This window comes from Salmo salar, chromosome 15 (genome assembly GCF_965601325.2).
Source record: "Salmo salar chromosome 15, fSalSal1, whole genome shotgun sequence".
Taxonomy (NCBI): domain Eukaryota; kingdom Metazoa; phylum Chordata; class Actinopteri; order Salmoniformes; family Salmonidae; genus Salmo; species Salmo salar.
Genome location: NC_138305.1, coordinates 73016490 through 73042872, shown reverse-complemented (window position 1 = coordinate 73042872; position 26383 = coordinate 73016490). Strand labels below are relative to the sequence as shown.

The following is a 26383-nucleotide window of genomic DNA, read 5'->3' as shown; positions in this document are numbered from 1 at the left end:
TGCTGTACGTGATTGCCTGATGTGTTTACAACGTCTGTCAATGTGATATCATTCACGTTTTAACACAGTTTTACATATTTGCATAGGAGGTGTCTCCACTACAGTTCAAGTACTTTCACCCATCATCACCAGCATCATCAGCGAAAGCATTATCAACTTCAATACATCGATTACCATTCTCCAGAGAGTTATTGTTAGATGATCCCGAGCCTTCATATGGACATGGTTGCACACCTGACTTTGCCAGTATCCATGAGAGCAGACAGCGAGTGTTGATGGCTGCTGTATAGTAATACCATGCTATTGGGAGATTTCAGATATGAATGATGGGAATGAAAAACAAACAGTAGGCCTATTTTTCATCATCATTCATCAAGTCCCCTGTCCTCTGGAAATGGATTGCTGGGTCGGATATCACTTGTACAGTAGTCCCTGTTCACCTTCCTGTACTCCCTGTTTACCCGTGACTGCATGGCCGCGCACGACAGCAACCTCTCCCTTAACGTTAGCAAGACAAACGAGCTGATCGTAGATTACAGGAAACGTAGCGGGCCGGCACGCCCCCATCTACATTGATGGGGCTGTAGCAGAGCGGGTCGAGAGCTTCATGTTCCTCAGTGTTCTACATCACTAAGTAATTACCATGGTCCACACACAGTTGTGAAGAAGGAACGACAGTGCCTCTTCACTCTCAGGAGGCTGAAACGATTTGTCATAGGCCCTCAGATCCTCAAAAAAGTTATACCGCTGCACCATTGAGAGCATCTTGACTGGCTGCATCACCGCTTGGTATGGCAACTGCAAGGCACCCGACCATTCAGGGTCTATAGAGGGTGGTGAATACAGCCCAGTACATCACTGGGGTCAAGCTCCCTGCCATTCAGGACCTCTATACCAGGCGGTGTCAGAGGAAGGCCCACAGACTCAAGCCATAGATAGACTGTTCTCTCTGCTACCGCACGGCAAGCGGTACTGATGCACCAAGTCTGGAACCAACAGGACCCTGAACGGCTTCTACCCCCAAGCCATAAGACTACTAAACAAGACTGCTAAATAGCTAACAAAATGGCTACCCGGACTACCTGCATTGATCCTTTTTTGGCACTAACTCTCTTGCACTGACTCTACCCACACACTCACACATACAGTAATTACACTGACACCCCAACACACACATACACACACATACAGTACACATGCATACTGACGTCACACACACACTCACCACATACGCTACTGCTACTGTCTATTATCTATCCTGTTGCCTAGTCATTTTACCCTTACTATATGTACATAGCTAACTCAATGACCTCGTACCCCTGCACATCGACTCGGTACTGGTACTCCCTGTACATAGCCATGTTATTTTGACCTGTTATTGCTATTCGTTATTCACTGTGTAGTTATTCCTTGTGTCTCTATCTGTATATATTTAAAAATAGATATATCTTTAGCTCTGCATTGTTGGAAAAGGACCTGTAAGTAAGCATCTCACTGTTAGTACACCTGTTTTTTATGAAGCATGTGGCAAATAACATTTGATTTGATTTAGTAGTTAGATACGTTTTTGGCATACATCTTCTTGTCCCTAAAGTGGATAAAAAAACAAGTTGTTATTTAGTCCACCCACCAGCCAGCCTGTGTGTGTGTGTATATTCTGTATATACACTGAGTGTACAATACATTAAGAACACCTGCTCTTTCCATGACATAGACTGACCAGGTGAATCCAGGTGAAAGCTATGCTCCCTTATTGATTTCACTTGTTAAATCCACTTTAATCATTGTATATTAAGGGGAGGAGACCGTTTATGGTAGTAGGTGACAGGAGCACCGGTTTTAGTGTGTCAAGAACTGCAACGCTGCTGGGTTTTCACGCTCAACAGTTTTCCGTGTGTATGAAGTATGTCCACCACCCAAAGGACATCCAGCCAACTTGACACAACTGTGGGAGTGAACATGGGCCAGCATCACTGTGGAACGGTTTCGGCACCTTGTAGTCAACACCCTGACGAATTGAGGCTGTTCTGAGGGTGGAAAGGAGGGAAGGGGTGCAACTCAAGGACGATGTTCATGGTTTGTAGGCTCAGTGTATGTGGATCAGGCGGTCCATTCAAGGATATCCGATTGGCCGGTTGTTAATAAGACCGCCCCTGTGGTCACCTACTTCCGCTTCTGTGTCAATTCACACCGTTTTGTGGTCCTCCTGTCCTTTCAAATTAAGTCAAACGTTACCAGGTGTCCCAACGCTTCAGGTACAGTAATTATATAACAGCATGTGACAGTTCTGTGAGTTTTGTGTATGGACTGTAATGTAACTACGCACAAACTTTTGCTTCATCTTCGTTTTTGTATGCTCACTAGCTAGCTTTTTTTCCGACGAGCTCTCGGGCTAGCTTTCTAGTTAGCGTAGCTGGATATGAGCAAGCAAGACAACACGTCAATAATTTGTTTGATTGTGTAGTTGATAGTAAGCTAGGAAGTACATAGAGTGTTAAAGGTTAATGTCGCTGGCGAAAACATTGTATACCTGCTAGCTAGCATACAACATAGCTAACTAGCCTCTCCCTCCTAAACGTCGCGTTAACTAGGTTTCTTAACTAATGTATGCCTTGCAAGTTAACTAATCACGATAGTAAGATGGCTTGTATAAGATACATTTACCATTGTCTACAACCGACATCCCACTGAATTGATAAGTGAATTCGAGGTGGAGCATGACAGACTACTCCCTCCAGTTGCCTGTCTGTGTCTATGCTGCGTCTCTGTCAACAAGATACTGAATCATGTCTGCTCCATCAGCTAGTAGAGAACACAGTATGGGAACGTTATTCTGACCCTTGTTGTTAACCTGTCTGTGTCTTTGATGCTGGAGACAAGCAGACCTGGGTTGATTATTTATTTAAATTCTTATGTTTTGTGTAATTTGCGTATTTTATATAACATCTGAATACTTAAATTGAAGTGTATGTGAAAGTAATTGAGACATTTTGTAGTAGTGTTTTTAACCCAGGTCTGGACCCTAGACTGCTTCATCGTAATTTGAAGTACCAGCATTTTGGCGGAAATCAAGCAATGACCGGGGTCATACAGATGTTGAACAGTGCGTATCCCCCTTCCATTTGTGATGCACAGTTAGAGTACGGATGAAACCTTGTTGACAGACAATTCCCCATGGGCATAGCCTGCATAGTAAGCCTCGACTTTCATCTAACAACCCAGTCAGGACGATAATTGCCCGCACCAGTCAATTAGCATATATTTCAACCCAAGCATCTCCCAAAACATGGTGACTTACTTACACAACCTTCAGAGGCCATGTGTGTCAGCACTCCGCTGATCAATGAGGTTAATGCCTGGATGCAAGCCATTACCGTTGAGGAGTATGAATGGAAAAGGCTCACACGTGGTTGGTGCTTAGGATATGGAGTTTTGGACTAGAACGCGTCTCTTGTTTGAGTTCAAGAGAGGGTGATGGACCTCCCAGGTTTCAGGTGACACTACATTGTGCTTACTCAGTGGAGGTGTGCATCTGTAGTCAAAAGCAGCAGTAGTGCCCTGCCTTGGGTTACCTTGTCATCGGTGTTAGAGAGGTTACATTCCTGAAGGCTTTCCTGAGGGGCGCCAGGGTGGGACGTAGTAACTCCTCAATGTTTGTCTGAGTATTTGTCCTTTATAGTTTGCCAATGTAGACACATGCATGACGTGTGTTTGTGGTGCCTTTGTCTGTTAGTTTGAATCACAGAGTACCAGATAAAGCCCCACATTTGCTAGAACTGGAACAATGTAAACCCATGGCCCTGTGCCCCACTATTAGTCAAAATCAAATACATTTTTATTTGTCACATGCAGATGTTATTGTGGGTGTAGTGAAATGCCTGTGTTTATAGCTCCAAAAGTAATACAGTAATATCTAACAATATACACAACCTAAAAGTAAAATAATGGAATTAAGGAATATATAAATATTAGGATGAGCAATGTCAGTGGCATTGACTAAATACAGTAGAGTAGAATACAGTATATACAGTTGAAGTCGGAAGTTTACATACACTTAGGTTGGAGTCAAATTTCTTGTTAAAACAAACTATAGTTTTGGCATGTCGGTTAGGACATCTACTTTGTGCATGACACAAGTAATTTTTCCAACAATTGTTTAGACAGATTATTTCACTTATAATTCACTGTAGCACAATTCCAGTGGGTCAGAAGTTTACATACACTAAGTTGACTGTGCCTTTAAACAGCTTGGAAAATTCCAGAAAATTATGCCATGGCTTTAGAAGCTTCTGATAGGCTAATTGACATCATTTGAGTCAATTGGAGGTGTACCTGTGGATGTATTTCAAGGCCTACCTTCAAACTCAGTGCCACTGTTGTGCCTTCTTCACCACACTGTCTGTGTGGGTAGACCATTTCAGGTCATCAGTGACGTGTACGCCGAGGAACTTGACACTTTTCACCTGCTCCAGGGCGCCGACGACGTGGATGTCAATTTAAGGCAGCCCCCCGCACCTCTCTGATTCAGAGGGGTTGGGTTAAATACGGAAGACACATTTCAGTTGAAGGCATTCAGTTGTACAACTGACTAGGTATCCCCCTTTCACTGTGGTCCTGTCGATGTTGATAGGGGCTTGCTGCCTTTGCTGTTTCCTGAAGTCCACGATCAGCTCCTTTGTTTTGTTGGCATTGAGTGAGAGGTTATTTTCCTGGCACCACACTCCCAGGGCCCTCACCTCTTCTCTGTAGGCTGTCTCGTCATTGTTGGTAATCAGGCCTACTACTGTTGTCGTCTGCAAACTTGATGATTGAGTTGGCAGCGTGCATGGCCACGCAGTCATGGGTGAACAGGGAGTACAGAAGGGGGCTGAGCACGCACTCTTGTGGGGCCCCTGTGTCGAGGATCAGCGAAGTGGAGGTGTTGTTTCCTACCTTCACCACCTGGGGGTGGCCCGTCAGGAAGTCCAGGACCCAGTTGCACAGGGCGGGGTTCAGACTAGAGGTCGACCGATTAATCGTAATGGCCGATTTTAATTAGGGACGATTTCAAGTTTTCTTAACAATCGGTAATCGGTATTTTTGGACACTTTTTAAAAATATATTTTTAGTAATTTTTTTTTTTTTTAACACCTTTATTTAACTAGCCAAGTCAGTTAAGAACACATTCTTATTTTCAAAGACGGCCTAGGAACGGTGGGTTAACTGCCTTGTTCAGGGGCGGAATGACAGATTTTTACCTTGTCAGCTCAGGGATTCGTTTTTGCAACCTTCTGGTTACTAGTCCAACGCTCTAACCACCTGCCTTACATTGCACTCCACGAGGAGCCTGCGTGGCAGGCTGACTACCTGTTACGTGAGGGCAGCAAGAAGCCCAGCTAAGTTGCTAGCTAGCATTAAACTTATAAAAAACAATCTTAACATAATCACTAGTTAACCTGTTAGGGCTAGGGGGCAGTATTGACACGGCTTGATAAAAAACATACCCGATTTAATCTGGTTACCACTCCTACCCAGTAACTAGAATATGCATATACTTATTACATATGGATAGGAAACACCCTAAAGTTTCTAAAACTGTTTGAATGGTGTCTGTGAGTATAACAGAACTCAAATGGCAGGTCAAAACCTGAGAGATTCCTTTACAGGAAGTGGCCTGTCTGACCATTTCTTGAACTTCTTTTCCATCTCTATCTTTTACTAAGGATCTCTGCTCTAACGTGACACTTCCTACGTCGTCCATAGGCGCTCAGAGCCCGGGAAAAAACAGAATGTCGTCATCCCAGCCCCAGGCTGAAACACATTATCGCCTTTCTCAAGTGGCCGATCAAGGGACTCTGGGCTTAGGCGCGTGACCCGACCGCCCCCGCCTTTGTGATTTTTTTTCCTCTGTTTGCCGAAAAGGAGATTCCCTGTCGGAATATTATCGCTTTTCTACGAGAAAAATGGTGTAAAAATTGATTTTAAACAGCGGTTGACATGCTTTGAAGTACGGTAATGGAATATTTAGATTTTTTTTTGTCACGAATTGCGCCATGCGCACGACCCTTCTTTACCATTTCGGATAGTGTCTGGAACGCACGAACAAAACGGCGCTATTCGGATATAACGATGGATTATTTTGGACCAAACCAACATTTGTTATTGAAGTAGCAGTCCTGGGAGTGCATTCTGACGAAGACAACAAAAGGTAATCAAACTTTTATAATAGTAAATATGATTATGGTGAGTGCTAAACTTGCCGGGTGTCTAAATAGCTAGCCCGTGATGCCTGGGCTATGTACTTAGAATATTGCAAAATGTGCTTTCACCAAAAAGCTATTTTAAAATCGGACATATCGAGTGCATAGAGGAGGTCTGTATCTATAATTCTTAAAATAATTGTTATGCTTTTTGTGAACGTTTATCGTGAGTAATTTAGTAAAATGTTAGCGAATTCCCCGGAAGTTTGCGGGGGGTATGCTAGTTCTGAACGTCACATGCTAATGTAAAAAGCTGGTTTTTGATATAAATATGAACTTGATTGAACAAAACATGCATGTATTGTATAACATAATGTCTTAGGGTTGTCATCTGATGAAGATCATCAAAGGTGAGTGCTGCATTTAGCTGTCTTCTGGGTTTTGGTGACATTATATGCTAGCTTGAAAAATGGGTGTCCGATTATTTCTGGCTTGGTACTCTGCTGACATAATCTAATGTTTTGCTTTCGTTGTAAAGCCTTTTTGAAATCGGACAGTGTGGTTAGATTAACGAGAGTCTTGTCTTTAAATAGCTGTAAAATAGTCATATGTATGAGAAATTGAAGTAATAGGATTTTTAAGGTTTTGAAAATCGCGCCACAGGCTTCAAGTGGCTGTTACGTAGGTGGGACGAATTTGTCCCGCCTAGCCCATAGAGGTTAACTACACATGGTTGATGATATTACTAGTTTATCTAGCGTGTCCTGCGTTGCATATAATCGATGCGGTGCCTGTTAATTTCTCATCGAAATCACAGCCTACTTCGCCAAACGGGTGACGATTTAGCACTGTCGTTGCACCAATGTGTACCTAATAGAGGTTGAAAATGTGTCACTTCTCTTGCAAACAGAGTCAGGGTATATGCAGCAGTTTGGGCCGCCTGGCTTGTTGCGAACTGTGAAGACTATTTCTTCCTAACAAAGACAGCAGACTCTGCCAAATGGGGATGATTTAACAAAAGCGCATTTGCGAAAAAAAAGCACAATCGTTGCACGACTGTACCTAACCATAAACGTCAATGCCTTTCTTAAAATCAATACACAGAAGTATATATTTTTAAACCTGCATATTTAGCTAAAAGAAATCCAGGTTTGCAGGCAATATTAACCAGGTGAAATTGTGTCAGTTCTCTTGCGTTCGTTGCACGCAGAATCAGGGTATACAGAATCTAGCTCGTTGCGAACTAATTTGCCAGAATTTTACGGAACTATGAAATAACATTGTAGGTTGTGCGATGTAACAGGAATATTTAGACTTATGGATGCCACACGTTAGATAAAATACGGAATGGTTCCGTATGTCACTGAAAGAATAATGTTTTCGAGATGATAGTTTCCGGATTTGACCATATTAATGACCTAAGGTTTATTATATTATAGTTAAGTGTATGATTTGATATTTGATAGAGCAGTGGTGGTAGGCAGCAGCAGGCTCGTAATAGTCAAAGGTATATGGTTTAGAGATAGTCGACGTGTCATAATTCCTGTAATAACTTGCGGCTGAACTTGAAAGGGGTTCCTTCGGTAAAATAACGTTCATGTCTTCCATAGAGAATGTCTTGATCTACTTCAAATAATGTCTGTGTTTTGTGCTTAAACCGCCTCAGCGTTTTGATACCCGTGTAAATCTCACTAAGTAACGTTTGTCAACATATTTTCATAAATCCTCTACAACAAAAATTATCTTTGCTTATATTGATCAGAGTTATATCCTATGGATATCTACACAGTTATACAATTGGCAAGGTGGTGTAAGCCTAAACCAAACACAGACCTTATTTTAAGTTAATCTAAAAATATCCTATGTAATAAATGAAGGAACCGCTTTTCAGATTTTGCTAGAAGGTGTCATGGGAATTATGACTCGCACTTTGGTAGTCAATTCTTACCATGCCCATTATTAAAATAGGATTTCCTGCATATAGAAATTACAGTTTTTGTTTTCAGCATTCATCACAGGTAACTTAAACTCTATTATTCAAACAGTTGAGAGTATTTGTCTCCTAAGCAGACTCTTCAGTATTGTTGTCACTTCAGAGCTATGTATGTATGTATGTATGTATGTATACATACCTACCTACCTACCTACCTACCTACCTACCTACCTACCTACCTACCTACCTACCTACCTACCTACCTACCTACCTACCTACCTACCTACCTACCTACCTACCTACCTACCTACCTACCTACATAAAAAAAAAAATCATAATAATAATCGGCTGATTAATTGGTATCGGGGTTTTTGGTTCTCCAATAATCGGTATCGGCGTTGAAAAATCATAATCGGTCGACCTCTAGTACCTAACATAAACATCAATGCCTTTCTTTAAAATCAATACACAAGTATATATTTTTAAACCTGCATATTTAGTTAATATTGCCTACTAACATGAATTTCTTTTAACTAGGGAAATTGTGTCACTTCTCTTGCGTTCTGTGCAAGAAGTCAGGGTGTATGCAGCAGTTTGGGCCGCCTGGCTCGTTGCGAACTGTGTAAAGTCCATTTATTCCTAACAACGACCGGAATTAATTTGCCAGAATTGTACATAAATATGACATAACTTTGAAGGTTGTACAATGTAACAGCAATATTTAGACTTAGGGATAAAATACGGAACGGTTCTGTATTTCACTGAAAGAATAAATGTTTTGTTTTCGAAATGATAGTTTCCAGATTCGACCATATTAATGACCAAAGGCTCGTATTTCTGTGTGTTATTATATTATAATTAAGTCTATGATTTGATATTTGATAGAGCAGTCTGACTGAGCGATGGTAGGCAGCAGCAGGCTCGTAAGCATTCATTCAAACAGCACTTTTGTGCATTTGCCAGCAGCTCTTCGCTGTGCTTCAAGCATTGAGCTTTTTATGACTTCAAGCCTATCAACTCCCGAGATTAGGCTGGTGTAACCGATGTGAAATGGCTAGCTAGTTAGCGGGGTGCGTGCTAATAGTGTTTCAATCGGTGACGTCACTCACTCTGAGACTTGGAGTAGTTGTTCCCCTTGCTCTGCAAGGGCCGCGGCTTTTGTGGAGCGATGGGTAACGATGCTTCGAGGGTGGCTGTTGTCGATGTGTTCCTGGTTCGAACCCAGGTAGGGGCGAGGAGAGGGACGGAAGCTATACTGTTACACTGGCAATACTAAAGTGCCTATAAGAACATCCATTAGTCAAAGGTATATGAAATATAAATGGTATAGAGAGAAATAGTCCTATAATTCCAATAATAACTACAACCTAAAACTTCTTACCTGGGAATATTGAAGACTCATGTTAAAAGGAACCACCAACTTTAATATGTTCTCATGTTTTGAGCAAGGAACTTAAACGTTAGCTTTTTTACATGGCACATATTGCACTTTTACTTTCTTCTCCAACACTTTGTTTTTGCATTATTTAAACCAAATTGAACATGTTTATTTATTTAAGGCAACATTTATTTTATTGATGTATTATGTTAAGTTAAAACAAGTGTTCATTCAGTATTGTTGTAATTGTCATTATTACAAAGAAAAATAAAAAATCGTCCGATTAATCGGAATCAGCTTTTTTTGGTCCTCCAATAATCGGTATCGGCGTTGGAAAATCATAATCGGTCGACCTCTAGTTCAGACCCAGGTCCCCAAGCTTAATGATAAGCTTGGAGGGTACTATGGTGTTGAATGCTGAGCTATAATCAATGAACAGCATTCTTTACATATGTATCCCTCTTGTCCAGGTGGGATAGGGCAGTGCGATGGCGATTGCGTCGTCTGTGGATCTATTGGGGCTGTAAGAAAATTGAAGTGCGTCTAGGGTGTAAGGTAGAGGTGATATGATCCTTAACTAGCCTCTCAAAGCACTTCATGATAACCGAAGTGAGTGCTATGGGGCGATAGTCAATTAGTTCAGTTACCTTTGCTTTTTTGGGTACAGGAACAATGGTGGACATCTTGAAGCAAGTGTGGACAGCAGACTGGGATAGGGAGAGATTAAATATGTCTGTAAACACCAGCCAGCTGGTCTGCACATGCTCCGAGGACGCAGCTAGGGATGCTGTCTGGGCCGGCAGCCCTGCAAGGGTTAACGCGTTTAAATGTCTTACTCACTTCGGCCACGGAGAGGAGAGCCCACAGTCCTTGGTAGCGGGCAGCATCGGTGGCACTATGTTATCCTCAAAGTGGGCGAAAAAGGTGTTTTGCTTCTCCGGAAGCAAGACCTTGTTGTCCGAGACAGGGCTGGTTTTCCCTTTGTAGTCTGTGATTGTCTGTAGACCCTGCCACATACGTCTCTTGTCTGAGCCTTTGAATTGCGACTCCACTTGGTGTCTATGCTGAAGTTTTGCCTGTTTGATTTGCCTTATGGAGGGAATAACTACACTGTTTCCCCACTTTCAGTTTTGCGCGAATGCTGCCATTTATCCACGGTTTCTGGTTTGGGTAGGTTTTCATAGTCATAGTGGGTACAACATCCCCTATAGACTTCCTGCTGTCAATGGTATTTATTCAGAGAGTAGTGAAGGCCTGGCTTCCCTTTCTCATCAAATAAATCTTTATTCATACAGCACATTTCAGACATGGAATGCAACACGATGTAGTTTACAGGAAGAAAAAAAATTAAAACAATGAAAATAAATAAAAATGTTTATTTATTACACAAACACGAGGATACAAAAAACTAAAGAATAACTAAAAACTGAACGACTAAAAGCACACTACGGAAAGCAAAGCTAAAAAGGTATGTTTTAAGATCTCTTTTAAATATGTCCACAGTTTCGGCCCTACTCAGGTTCTCTGGCAGGCTATTCCAAAGGCTGGGGGAATAGGAACTTAAGGCTGCCAATCCATGTCTCTTGGTCCTAGGCTTTGGGATGGTTAAAAAGAGAGTGCCTGAGGGACCTACTGGGTACATAACTTCAAAGCATGTCTGACATGTATTTGGGTGCACAATTGTGGATTGACTTAAAAACCAATAGAAGAATCTTAAAATGAATTCGAAAACTCACAGGCAGCCAGTGCAGAGACCTTAAAACCGGTGTAATGTGTGCTCTCCATCTGGTCTTGGTCAGTACCCGTGCTGCAGCATTCTGTATGTTTTGCAGTTGACCAATTTACTTTCTTGGGTAGACCAGACATGAGCGCATTACAGTAGTCAAGCCTGCTTGTAATAAAAGCATGTTTTTCACACAGAAAAAAAAAAGAACGCAGAAACAGTATCTTGCTGCGTTTTGTAAACGTAGTTCTAAAATGCTTGTTATTGTCGTTTCTGCTTGGCTTCAGTCACGGCCAGCTCCAAATCCTGAATTTTTGAAAGGACACATTTTGTGCTTGAGTTGCACTTCTCAGCTCGGATGAGAAAATATTTGATATCTTGTTAAATCAGGTTCCCGCATTCGGTCAGCAGACAGCGCTCTTTTTGGGGAAAAAATTCAGGTACTTTTTTACGGTGTTGTTTTTTTTTTCCCGGTAGCAAGTTAAAATGAAAGATGAGCTAAAAGCAAATCGTTAGGAAATGTAGCTGGCTACATTCTTTCTATGATAAACATTACAAATCTGATGGCCGTGCATAATTTTTGCAAAGAAAATAGCTTGCTTTTTCTAAGCTAATACGACCACTTGGCATATGCTTGTCTCAAAGATTAAGCCATGCTAGTCTAAGTACACATGGCCGGTACATTGAAACTGTAAATTGTTCACCAGTTATGGTTCCTTTGCTCACGCCAACGTTCCTTGGCTAACTATCAATTCTAGAGCTTGGCCTAATATTTAAGGAATATTTTATCACATGGGACCAAAACTTTACATGTTGCGTTTATATTAATCAAACCCATAACCCATGCGGGGTTCTCTCGGGCACCCCAGTCACTTTTTGTGACTAAATAACCTCAAGCTGATTGTGTGTCCTTCAAGGCGGTGATGTCTCATTCGAATGTCTGCCCTATCAACATTACATCTGACTTCCTGTGCCTACCATGGTGACCACAGGTACCGGGTAATCGGGATTCGATTCTAGAAAGGGAGGCTGAGAAGGCTACCATACCCAAGGATTAAGGCGGAAGGTGCATACATTACACCACTCCCGACTCGGAAGTACTGTGTAAGAAAAATAACAGAACAGGACTCTTTCGAGCTCTACGGACAATTCCTTCGACCTCGTGGCTTGGTTTTTGGTCTGACATTTACTGTCAACTGTGGGACCTTATCTAGACAGGTGTGTGCCTTTCCAAATCATGTCCAATCAATTGAATTTACCACAGGTGGACTCAAATCAAGTTGTAGAAACATCAAGGATGATCAATGGAAACCGGATGCACCTGAGCTCAGTTTCAAGTCTCCTAGCAAAGGGTCAGAATACTTATGTAAATAAGGTATTCCTGTTAGTTTTTTTTATACATTTGCAAACATTCCTCAACCTGTTTTTGCGTTGTCATTATGGAGTATTGTGTGTAGATTGAGGAAAACATTTAATTCAATCCATTCGGAGAATAAGGCTGTAACATAACTTTGGAAAAAGTCGAGGGGTCTGAATACTTTCCGAATGCACTGTGTATATAAGCAAGCATATCAAACACAAGCAAGACAGACAGGCAGTCAAAATGGCTAAAACCATGGCAAAAGTTAACTTCAGTTTCGAATTGCGAAGTATAAAATGTTTTGGCCATATGGACTACCCAATAGCGAAACACACCGAAACTAGCCTATCATGTGTGAACATGTTAAAGTTAGCTTTCCACACGCACAACCTCATCTCTTAATGGGGCTCCTGGGTGTGTTGGCCCTCTCCCCTTTGTCATAGCGTCCTACCTCGACAACAGCCAGTGAAATTGCAGGGCGCCAAATTCAAAACAACAGAAATCTCACAGGTTAAAATTCCTCAAACATACAAGTATTATACACCATTTTAAAGATTCATTTCTTGTTAATCCAGCCACAGTGTCTGATTTCAAAAAGGCTTTACTGCGAAAACATACCATACGATTATATTAGGTCAGTGCCTAGTCACAAAAAAAAACATACAGCCATTTTCCAGCCAAAGAGAGGAGTCACAAAAAGCAGAAATGGAGATAAAATGAATCACTAACCTTTGATGATCTTGATCAGATGGCACTCATAGGACTTCATGTTACACAATACATGTATGTCTTTTTCGATAAAGTTCATATTTATATCCAAAAATCTCAGTTTATGTTGGCGCGTTATGTTCAGTAATGTTTTGCCTACAAAACATCCGGTGATTTTGCAGAGCCACATCAATTTTCAGAAATATTCATCATAAACTTTGATGAAAGATACAAGTGTTATGCATAGGATTATAGATACACTTCTCCTTAAAGCAACCGCTGTGTCAGATTTCAAAAACGCTTTACGGTGAAAGCACACCATGCGATAATCTGAGTACAGCGCTCAGCCACCAAAACAAGCCATACAGATACCCGCCATGTTGTGGAGTCAACAAAAGTCAGAAATAGTGTTATAAATATTACACTTTTATGATCTTCATCAGAATGCACTCCCAGGAATCCCAGTTCCACAATAAATGTTTGTTTTGTTCGATAAAGTTAATCTTTATGTCCAATTACCTCCTTTTTGTTTGCGTTTAGTTCACTATTCCAAATGCACAAGGTGCGGACACTAAGTCCAGACAAAAAGTAAAAAAAGTTCCATTACAGTTTGTAGAAACATGTCAAACGATGTATAGAATCAATCTTTAGGATATTTTTATCATAAATCTTCAATAATATTCCAGCCGGATAATTCCTTTGTGATTAGGAATGAAAGGGAACGGAGCTCGTGCTCACGGCAGCGCGCGACTAAACTAAAGGCTTTCAGCCAGACCACTGGTTCAAACAGCTCTTATTCGCTCCCCTTTTACAATAGAAGCCTGAAACAACGTTCTAAAGACTGTTGACATCTAGTGGACGCCTTAGGAAGTGCAATCTGACCAAATTTACACTATATTGGATAGGCAATCACTTGAAAAACTACAAACCTCAAATCCAACCAGGAAGTGGGAAATCTTTCTCAGGTTTTCGCCTGCCATATGAGTTCTGTTATACTCAGACGACATTCAAACAGTTTTATAAACGTATGCATATCTTAGCTCCTGGGCCTGAGTAGCAGGCAGTTTACTCCGAATGTGAAAATACTGCCCCCCAGCCCAAAGAGGTTAAGAAGCCACTCTGCTTGCCAAAAGGGATTCTGTTCAAATGAGCTAGGTCGTTGCTGTAGCTACCGTTTCTCACAGTCCATGACAGACCGGCCCAGTCCTCACATGCACACAGAGGTGTGTGTGTGTGTGTCTCGCATGGTAACATCTCTCCCCGGCTTGAGTTCTCTCTTCCCTTCCGGTCTCATCTCTGAATCCCACTGGCTTTGTATGTTGTTTACCAACCACACAGGACCGTATGAGTAGCAGTATAGAGAATCTGAATGGAACAGCAGGTTGGTAACTGGTGTCTCCATTATTACCAGTGGCTTAAAACCTCTTCAGCATCTGATCCCGTTAGCGGGATCAAAATCCAGCGAAAAATCATATCGCCAATTACCATTAAAAAAAAATCATAATTTTTAAAAAAAATAAATATATATTTTTTTTTTTTATAGATACACCTCTCCTGAATCGACCCACGTCGTCCGATTTCAAAAAGGTTTTACAGGAAAAGCAAATCATTAGATTATATTAGATGAGTCCATCGTAAAAAGCAGCTTCATAGCCATTTTCCGACCAACCACTTGCATCACATATAATCATAAAACAGCTAAATGCAGCACTAACCTTTTACAAACTTCATCAGATGGCACCCCTAGGACATCATGTTATACAATGCATGCATTCTTTTGTTCAATAAAGGTCATATTTATATATAAAAACAGCATTTTACATCTCTGTCTGACGTTGACTTCATTATTTCCCCTCAAAAGCGTCCCGGTAAACAATGCTGCATTTCAATAAATTACTACACTATAACGATTTTTTAAATGTATATTGTCAATCTAACATTTATAGATGAATATCTCTTGAGAACACCCGTCATACCAGATTTTAAATTAACTTTACTGGGTAATCACACTTTGCGATACTCAGAAAATGAGCTAATATACAGAGCTCGGCGCCATCTTGGACGCAATAGCATGAACCATCTCATCTTGTATAATATTGTCAATAATCGCCTACCTTTAGTTGTCTTCATCAGAAAGCATCCCAGGTCCACAACAGATGTATTTTCGGTCAAAAAGTCCATACTTCACGTTCCATTAGCCTGATGTTGGTAGCGCGTCCTATGGCTCTCTCCAAGCGCAGCTCTGAAGTTCAGAATAAAAGCAATCCTCGCGCATGTAGGTTCGTTCAAACATGTCAAACGTTGTATAAAATAAATCTTCAGGGCCTCTAACACCAAGAGAGCCAATAAGATTCGAGGGGGATGATGTCATGGCCTTTAAAACCGTATCCAAAGGTGGGGGCAGACATGGCCGCCGGCGTCATAATGGTGATGGCCCATCCCCTGTGACCAATTTCAAACTCGTGTCATTCACTGAGTTTTGACTCTATAAGGCTCAAACCACTGTGAAAGGACTGGCGACATCTAGTGGAAGCAATAGGAAGTGCTCACTGAACCATGGTTAACGGTGTGATTAATAAGGAAAGATGAGAAGTCAAGTCCACAATTCAGAATTCCACTTCCTGTTTCAATCGGTCTCGGGGTTTTGACTGCCATTTGAGTTCTGTTATACTCACAGACACCATTCAAACAGTTTTAGAAACTTTAGAGTTTTCTATCCATATATAATAAGTATATGCATGCCCTATCTTCTGAGTTTGATTAGTAGGCCGTTGAAAATGGGAACGATTTTTTTTCAAAATGCGCTGTGGCGCCCCCTATCCTACGGTATCCTCAAGAGTACTTAAGTAAAAATACTTGAAAGTACAAAAGTTTTTTTGGGGGGGGGTATCTGTACTTTACGATTTTTATTTTGACACTACAATTCCTAAACAAAATTATGTACTTTTTACTTTTTCCCTGACACCCAAAAGTACTCGTTACATTTTGAATGCTGAGCGGGACAGGAAAATGGTCCAATTCACACGCTTATCAAGACAACATCCCTGCTCATCCGTACTGCCTCTGATCTGGCGGACTCACCTATCACATGCTTTATTTGTAAATGATGTCTATGTGTTCGAGCGTGCCCCTGGCTATCCGTAAAGAAAATGGTGCCATCTGGTTTGCTTAATATAAGGAATTTGAAAATATTAATACTTTTCATACTTAAGTATATTTTATCAATTACATTTACTTTTGATACTTAAGTATATTGAAAACCAAATACTTTTTGACTTTTACTCAAGTAGGATTTTACTGGGTAACTTTCACTTTTACTTCAGTCATTTTCTATTAAGGTATCTTTTACTTTTACTCAAGTATGACAATTGGGTACTTTTTCCACCACTGATTTTTACTGTCTACAGCTGTAGCCTGTCAGTATGTTGGGTTGCTAGTTTCTTATTAGCCTGTTCGTAGAGATCTTCTCAGGATTTGAAATTGAGATCGGAACTGAATTGTCTCTGCAAAATTTCCACATTATCCAGCCTATATGCAACCATTTTAACAAATATGCAAGAAGAATTAACTGGGTCGCGTCTGTAGCAACTTGACCAAAATAATTAACCAGGTTTTTGTCCGGACTACATCATCTTGTGCCTTATTGCTTAATTACAGGCTAGAACACTTTACCAATGCAAGAAGATACTAGTAGCTTCCAGCTTTGTAGGCTAGCTTTCCTTGTTACCTTCCAGCTGAAGCTATCAATTCACTACACTGGTACTTTGATAGTATGCAAAATATGCTGACTTCAAAGCTGATTGTCACCAAAAACCTTAGTCATTGGCAAAACCGCTATGCATTCACTTCGTCTCCCTCAGCCTAGTCACGTTTATCCTGTCTCTCACTGTCTGTGTAAATGATGTCATTAGGTCCTAAAGAGAGAGACTTTTATGAAAGAGGTTGCTTATTCTATGCAAATGTTGATAAGTACAATAAAATAAGCCCCAAATGGAAAGAGAAGTGATTGTTTTTCATCAGTATGCCCATGAAATCAGCCAAAACAATCTCACTAACTCGATGCATGCAGTTGTACAACTGACTAGATATCCCCTTTCCTTTACATGTCTGTCTCTGAAAAATTGACAAATTTCAAATGTAATGCTGTTGAACTCAAAAGATCTCTTTGGATCAAGTGCCGTTCTTTTTTTTGCTGTGGTATCGTGATGGTATAGAGTATCATGATACTTAACCTGGTATCGAAGTTAGTTCTGGTATCGTGACCACTAGTTGGCAGTGGTCATGATCGGCAGCCTTTTAACACTAGGCTACAATATATTTTTGTAGAATAGGAATCAGTCACACACACACACACACACACACACACACACACACACACACACACACACAGGAAGATTAACTTGGTCAAGAATGTTTGTTCAGAAAGAATGTCTTTTGTTCAGAAAGAATGTGTCTAACTGCATTATAGCTTTATGCTGACAAATAGGCTAGTCCTAACACACTTGACTTGAGTCATTCAACATTAGTTAACAAACTTTTATTTGAAAGAAAATAACCCAAACTAATAAATGGAATAAACTAGCAAATTGAATAAATAAAACAAATTAAATAAATTGCTCAGGTCTTGAAAGAGCAGCTCCTCTCCCACAACAAGTAGCCTTTATCACCCCTCAATATGTGCAGATTGCAGTGGCTCGTTTTCAGAAAGCAAATATGCCAGTTTGTCAAATTATATTTTGACACATTTGGTTTGATGAAAGGGGACCCCCCTGACAATCGTTTTAAGATAATTAAATGTGTGAAATTTTGAATTTGTTGTTTAGGAACGAAACTCTTTAAATATGTCGGATCCGGTCGGTATTTCACATATTTTCACACAGACCCGAGGTCGGTGGTCACCGAGCGGGAACCAACCTGGGATCCAACCTGAGGGTCAACTACAGAATTCCGGGCCCAACTTCCAAGGGTCAAGGATGGGTTTAGCAGTGGGAGATCGGTTACTCCTCAGGCATTTTACCCAATCATTGGTCACTGTCTGCCGTCTTTAGCCCTCACCCCTTAGATCAAGCATAGATGGGCAAAACCATACATTCAATTTGACACATGATTGTCTGAGGTGAGGTGACTGCAACACTTTTTAGGACTGAAAGCAAATGTGCTGCCTATCCTGTTACAGCACAAAGGCCTGAATCTGTAAGCCATGCAAACCATCTGAGATCAAAGTGTCCTCCAAGCTAAAGTCCTAGGGCCCTTTGGCCTGTTGGAGCAGACAATTGGTGCTCTCAGAGCATTCCACAGATCACATGGAGAATAGGTTACATACCGTAGCATTCATGCAAAGAAAAATGTTGTAGATTATAGGCTTGGGCGGTATACCGGGGGTATTTGGAAAAAGCCACGCGGTTGGTTTTTCAACACCGTCAACAAATTGAAAATGTTTTTGTAGCTACTTTTTTTTAAGCTATTACCTGCAGTCAACTTGTGCAATACATTAAGAGAGAAAGCAGAACAGTCGAGCCAGTCACGTGTGTTTTGTAAATAGCTCAACGGGAGACGACCGGAGCTGGTGAGTCCTTAGTGTTCTATATCTATTGGCGAGTCTCCGTTGTGCAGAGCACGAGGTGACGAAGTTACATTGTATGCAATTCACTGCTTAATATTTGCCATCAGATATCTTATGGCTTTCTGATAGAAGTCAAAAAGCTTTGGATGAGTTATCTGTACAGCTGCCATTTCTTCCATGTGCTTCCTACTAGCTTTTTTGTTTTCTCCTCCGTTCTTCTCCCATCTGCTCCTCGTACACATGCATGCTTTTCTGAAGGAAGAGCAGCATCACAACTTTGTTCATTTGCACAATTTCTCTCTTTCGGTAGCTACTTGCTATGCTTGTGTAACTTAATGAGCTGGATTTGCCTGTCTTTGGAATTTTTGTTTTGTTTTTTTGCTCGTTAGCATTTAGCTGCAAGTGTATGTGATTTCACTATTTGTGCTAATTTTGGTAGCATTCTGGTAATTGAGGCCCAATGGGTGTTTCTTGCGTTTTTAGCGCCCCCTTTGTGTGCTATGCCATTAATACTGTAAATCCTGGGATGAGAGAAGGACGATATGGCGCAAGCCTAGTCGATAACACTTATTGTGAATCTACGTGACGTTTTGGGATGCAACACTCCCCTTACTTTAGATGCTAGTTTCTCTCGTGCGGGTGTAACCCTGTCATTTGCTATATTTCTGTGAAAATGAGAGGCTGAAGGCGAGAGTGCTGTTCAGGTAAGAACAGGTGAAGGATACGAAGGAGTTTCAGTTATAGTTCAGCTGTGATCTTTTGGAATCCGGTGCTCTGTATTAGAGGTCGACTGATTTTTATGATTTTTCAACGCCGATACCGATTAATCGGCTGGATTTTATATATTTGTAATAATGACAATTGCAACAATACTGAATGAACAATACTGAATGAACAATGAACACTTTTATTTTAACTTAATATAATACATCAATAAAATCAATTTAGTCTCAAATAAATAATGTAACATGTTCAATTTGGTTTAAATAATGCAAAAACAAAGTGTTGGAGAAGAAAGTAAAAGTGCAATATGTGCCATGTAAGAAAGATAATGTTTAAGTTCTTTGCTCAGAACATGAGAACATATGAAAGCTGGTGGTTCCTTTTAACATGAGTCTTCAATATTCCCAGGTAAGAAGTTTTAGGTTGTAGTTATTATAGGACTATTTCTCTCTATACCATTTGCATTTCATATACATTTGACTATTTAATGTTCTAATAGGTACTTTAGCATTGCCAGCCTAATCTCGGGAGTTGATAGGCTTGAAGAGCTGCTGGCAAACACAGGAAAGTGCTGTTTGAATGAATGCGTACCAGCCTGCTGCTGCCTACCACCGCTCAGTCAGACTGCTCTATCAAATCAGACTTAATTATAATATAATAACACACAGAAATACGAGCCTTAGGTCATTAATATGGTCAAATCCGGAAACTATCATTTTGAAAACGAAACGTTTATTCTTTCAGTGAAATACGGAACCGTTCCGTATTTTATCTAACGGGTGGCATCCCTAAGTCTAAATATTCCTGTTACATTGCCCAACCTTCAATGTTATGTCATAATTATGTAACATTTTGGCAAATTAGTTCGCAACGAGCCAGGCGGCCCAAACTGTTGTATATACCCTGACTCTGCGTGCAATGAACGCAAGAGAAGTGACACAATTTCCCTAGATAATATTGCCTGCTAACATGAATTTCTTTTAACTAAATATACAGGTTTAAAAAAATATACTTCTGTGTATTAATTTTAAGAAAGGCATTGATGTTTATGGTTAGGTACATTTGTGCAACGATTGTGCTTTTTTTTTTCGCAAATGCGCTTTTGTTAAATCATCCCCCGTTTGGGGAAGTTGGCTGTCTTTGTTAGGAAGAAATGGTCTTTACACAGTTCGCAACAAGCCAGGGGCCCAAACTGCTGCATATACCCTGACTCTGTTGCACAGAACGCAAGAGAAGTGACTAGAGGTCGAACGATTATGATTTTTCAACACCGATTATTGGAGGACCAAAAACCCCGCCACCGATTAATCAGCCGATTATTATTATGATTTTTTTTTATGTGTGTATACATACATACATACATACATACATACATACATACATAGCTCTGAAGTGACAACAATACTGAAGAGTCTGCTTAGGAGACAAATACTCTCAACTGTTTGAATAATAGAGTTTAAGTTACCTGTGATGAATGCTGAAAACAAAAACTGTAATTTCTATATGCAGGAAATCCTATTTTAATAATGGGCATGGTAAGAATTGACTACCAAATTGCGAGTCATAATTCCCATGACACCTTCTAGCAAAATCTGAAAAGCGGTTCCTTCATTTATTCCATAGGATATTTTTAGATTAACTTAAAATAAGGTCTGTGTTTGGTTTAGGCTTACACCACCTTGCCAATTTTATAACTGTGTAGATATCCATAGGATATAACTCTGATCAATATAAGCAAAGATAATTTTTGTTGTAGAGGATTTATGAAAATATGTTGACAAACGTTACCTAGTGAGATTTACACGGGTATCAAAACGCTGAGGCGGTTTAAGCACAAAACACAGACCTTATTTGAAGTAGATCAAGACATTCTCTATGGAAGACATGAACGGTAAAATAACGAAGGAACCCCTTTCAAGTTCAGCCGCAAGTTATTACAGGAATTATGACGCGTCGACTATTTCTCTCTAAACCATATACCTTTGAATATTACGAGCCTGCTGCTGCCTACCACCGCTCAGTCAGACTGCTCTATGAAATATCAAATCATAGACTTAACTATAATATAATAAACCTTAGTTTCCAAATTTGACCATATTAATGACCCATCATCTCGAAAACATTCTTTCAGTGACATACGGAACCGTTCCGTATTTTATCTAACGGGTGGCATCCATAAGTCTAAATATTCCTGTTACATTGCACAACCTACAATGTTATTTCATAGTTCCATAAAATTCTGGCAAATTAGTTCGCAACGAGCCAGATTCTGTATACCCTGATTCTGCGTGCAACGAACGCAAGAGAACTGACACAATTTCACCTGGTTAATATTGCCTGCTAACCTGGATTTCTTTTAGCTAAATATGCAGGTTTAAAAATATATACTTCTGTGTATTGATTTTAAGAAAGGCATTGATGTTTAGGTACAGTCGTGCAACGATTGTGCTTTTTTTTCGCAAATGTGCTTTTGTTAAATCATCCCCGTTTGGTGAAGTCTGCTGTCTTTGTTAGGAAGAAATAGTCTTCACAGTTCGCAACAAGCCAGGCGGCCCAAACTGCTGCATATACCCTGACTCTGTTTGCAAGAGAAGTGACACATTTTCCCCAGTTAAAAGAAATTCATGTTAGCAGGCAATATTAACTAAATATGCAGGTTTATAAATATATATTTGTGTATTGATTTTAAGAAAGACATTGATGTTTATGGTTAGGTACACGTCGGAGCAAAGACGGTCCTTTTTCGCGAATGCGCACCACATCGATTATATGCAAAGCAGGACAGGATAGATAAACTAGTAATATCATCAACCATGTGTAGTTAACTAGTGTTTATGATTGTTTTTTTATAAGATAAGTTTAATGCTAGCTAGCAACTTACCTTGGCAACATAAAGCAGGTGGTTTGAGCGTTGGGCTAGTTAACGTAAGGTTGCATCCCCAAGCTGAGAAGGTAAAAATCTGTCGTTCTGCCCCTGAACAAGGCAGTTAACCCACCGTTCCTAGGCCGTCATTGAAAATAAGAACGTGTTCTTTAACTGACTTGCCTAGTTAAATAAAGGTTTAATTTTTTTTTACAAAAAAAATAAAAATCTGCAAATCGGTGGCCAAAAATACCGATTTACCGATTGTTATGAAAGCCTGAAATCGGCAACCGTTTGGGAAAGTAGGCTGTGATTCAATGATAAATTAACAGGCACCGCATCGATTATATGCAACGCAGGACAAGCTAGATAACTACACATGGTTGATGATATTACTAGTTTAACTAGTGATTATGTTTGATTGATTGTTTTTTATAAGTTTAATGCTAGCTAGTACCTTACCTTGGCTCCTTGCTGCACTCGCATAAAAGGTAGTCAGCCTGCCACGCAGTCTCCTCGTGGAGTGCAATGTAATCGGCCATAATCGGTGTCCAAAAATGCCGATTACCGATTTGTTATGAAACAGTGAAATCGGCCCCAATTAATCGGCAGTTTCGATTAATCGGTTGACCTCTACTCTGTGTTTGTGTGCATCATACAACAGTGTGGGGAGGTAGGCCTTCAAATATTTTGTATTTTAAGGTATACCGGTATAGAGTTGTACAATACCGTATAGATAACGATTTATGTTAATACAGTGCTTCTTCACTGTCAGTTTTGTCCTAGTTTGGTTTTGTATAAAGCAAATCAGAATAGAGAAAGCCCATTAAAATCACTTAGAATGCCTTTGCCGCCATCTTGCTTTATTTTCCATTCAGCGACGGCCGTCGGCTAGTCAGCCGGGTCCAGACTAATTTTCAGCCGGCTACTTTTTCCACTTCATATTAACTAGGCTACTTTTTGTTTTAAACGTTTTAATTCGCCAGTCCGTCAAGCCCTCTCCCGCTAGAATGATTCAATATGCATCGTCTAGCAATCTGTTGATAGGGTAGGGGCCTGTCAGTCACAAAGCCAGCGATGACAGGGAAACGGTCTGCTGTCTGTCCCGCCTCCCGGTACAATTTGTGTGCGCTGTGGATGGTTGCAGTCAAATTTCTTTACACGGAGGAGGAGAGCATGATCCTCGTGAATTTACACTTCCGGTGTAATGTAAGTGGGAACGATAAGTCAAAATCAATGACTAATTAGGCTAATTATTGTTTTCTGGCTCATTTATTTTCTTTTGTGGTTCACTTTAGCCAGCCATGTGGAGTCGTGGCGAATTGTAGGCTATTTACTGTGCTTTTGATTGACAACTGAACAGCAAGTGAGGACTAGTTTTTAAAAGTTGTCGAACTGTCTGAATAAAGTCGATCCGCTTTATCACTTTGCCATTTCATAAATCTTGCAACGTGGTTATACACTGCCTTCAGAAAGTATTCATACCCCTTGACTGATTCCACATTTTGTGTTACAGCCTGAATTCAAAATTGATTACATTTGAGGTTTTTGTCACTGGCCTACACACAACACCCCATAATGTCAAAGTGGAATTATGTTTTTAGAATGTTTTACTTAAATCCATGGTATCGCATTGGGACAAGTAAACCAAAGGATTTCCTAGGTTTCCTTTCCTAGGATGTCGGGGCTTGCCAGATAGTGTCGCTAAAGTGAGCGACTCTCATCGGTCAGTGTAGACTACCGATGGAGCGCTGTTCATTTGGCTCCATAATTAGCATATGCTACTGGTAGGCCTAGTCTTTCTGGCGATTATCTGCAGATAAAACATTCAATGAAGATGGTGAATCATCACTGCAGGAACAATAGGTAGTGCAGCGCCTCATTCTTGTCCAACTATGATTAATTAGGGCCCTCGCGGAATCCAGGCATTCAAACGGAATTCAACAATATTCCAAAATCTATTGACCTTAGTCGGGAATCAACTAAATGTATTGAAAATGTCATTTATTTGCTGAAGTTTATCACAAGACATCAACAGAATGCGTCAGTGATTCGTGTTTCCTGCAACTTTCTGAAGAGGCGACGAGAATGGCCCTGTCTGTGTGTGCAGTCCTCGTGTCTACCACTGATGCTAATGATAACAGGGCCTACACCAACACGGCTCCTCCTCGCTTGCCGATCGTGGTACAGTCCAAAATTCACCAGTGAGTGTGTTTTTGAGGCATTCCCTGAGAACAGTCAGTCACCCACCCTAGTCCTTCTACACTCAGATCACCACCCAGAAAAACCTCCCAGACCAGAGGCTAGGAGACAGACAGCAGAACAGCAGGTAAGGCTAACCCAGAGAGAGCGGGCGAGAGAGAGAGTTCAGGCTAACACCAGATGGACGGAGACTAGCAAAGAAGAGCCTCAGGAAATGGAAGCATTTTTGCTCCTGCGTTTGTTTATGTAATAGGAGCACTGTTTATTTAGGCTCATTGGTCTGTGCAGGCAACCTCTCACTGGATCCACTCCTAACCAGAAACCACAACTACTAGACTAGAGGGACACCAAGGAGAATACTTTATTTACTGGTGGAGTGAATGAGTGTGTTGATATGAAATGAATGGGAGTTTGATGAACAGATTGCCTTGTTGTGTTACTATTGTTGATGTGCAGACATTAGTGGTGGCCTGTCATGGTCTGGATCCTATTCATTAGGCACCAAACAGGGAAAAAAATGACTAAAGCATGGAGGGGCTACCAGAATTATTTTGTTTTTCTTCTGTTGCAAATCATTTTGCTACGGCGTGCGCTAATGAATACAATCCTGAACTGTTTATAGTATGTGTCCAGCAGGTTTGCTGTGTGAGCTGCTGCCTGTCCCGACGTGGTTGCGGAGGAGGAAGTTGCCGTGCCAGTGACCAGTGAGGCCTGCTATAGGGACCATGTTCTAGAGGCTCACCTCCCTCTCCACTAGCACCTGGAGGTCCGGCTTTGTCCCTCTACAATGAACAACGATGATGAATTCTACGACGCCGTAACAGGTGGGTGTCCCTGTCCGCACAGGGGGAGGGGCGTACGTAATAGAATGGCCTACCAGACCTTCAGAGGTAACCACATACCTGTAGGGGAACACGCACACAGAGGGAGAGAACATTGACAGTGTGACTCAGCAGTTTTTTTTTTATCACTCTTATCAGTTTCCTGTTCAAAGTGGAAGTTCTGAAACGGGAGAAGTTACTTTGTTTTAGCAACGTTCTCAAATACATTTTTATCCCGTTTTATACCTAATGAACATGACCCCATTTATTTATTTTTTGTCTCTGTTTTGGAATGTTTCTCTGACAAATGTCATGGTCAGGACTCAGGAGTTAGAGGTGTCTTTGTACTGCACTTCACACTGTGGCCCAGTGCCACACTATATGCTGTAACCTGAGCAGCTTAACTGACAGCTTCAATAACGCAGCGGTCTATTCAGCGTCCGTGATTTTGGCTTTGCCATCAGCAATAGCGGGGATGTTTGTGCGGTTGTGCATGTGAGAGGGGATGGAAACGACGTGTGGGGTGAACTGCAGAGTGCACGCTGTGTCGTCACGTTATTGTTCCTGTCCGTCTCATCCTCTTATCAAATTTACTTATATGGCCCTTCTTACGTCAGCTGATATCAAAAAGTGCTGAACAGAAACCCAGCCTAAAACCCCAAACAGCGAGCAACGCAGGTGTAGAAGCACGCTTATCAATCCCAGATCACATGGCTAGAGGTGTTCCGGTTGACTCGGGGGGGGGGGGGGGGCCCAATTATTTATTTTAAAATGTTAACGGGGCACCACACCTTTTCTCTTTTCCACGCCTACGTTGCTTAGTTCAGCGTCAGACAGTGGCTGTCATGTCACAATGTGTATCACGTCCATATTGCAATCAGTTCTGCGGCTCCCCCTCATGTAGTCATTGCTTTGACCTGTAGCCTAATT

At 40.9% G+C, this 26383-nt stretch overlaps 1 protein-coding gene across 4 annotated transcripts in view; it reads left to right on the top strand.

Moving 5' to 3' along the window:
* Positions 1–1965: 1965 nt before the first annotated feature.
* The window catches only part of LOC106572257 (oxysterol-binding protein-related protein 2), a 40287-nt gene continuing 15869 nt past the window's right edge, over positions 1966–26383 (top strand). The window contains exons 1-2 of one of the 4 annotated variants that reach the window (XM_014146300.3): positions 1966–2255; positions 25269–25456. In XM_014146300.3, the coding sequence (XP_014001775.1) occupies positions 25420–25456 (37 nt within the window). In that variant the 5' untranslated portion in view covers positions 1966–2255; positions 25269–25419. Of the gene's footprint in view, positions 2256–25254; positions 25457–26383 lie in introns of those variants that run through there. The other 3 variants (XM_014146301.3, XM_014146302.3, XM_082962028.1) reach the window with 3 other exon arrangements.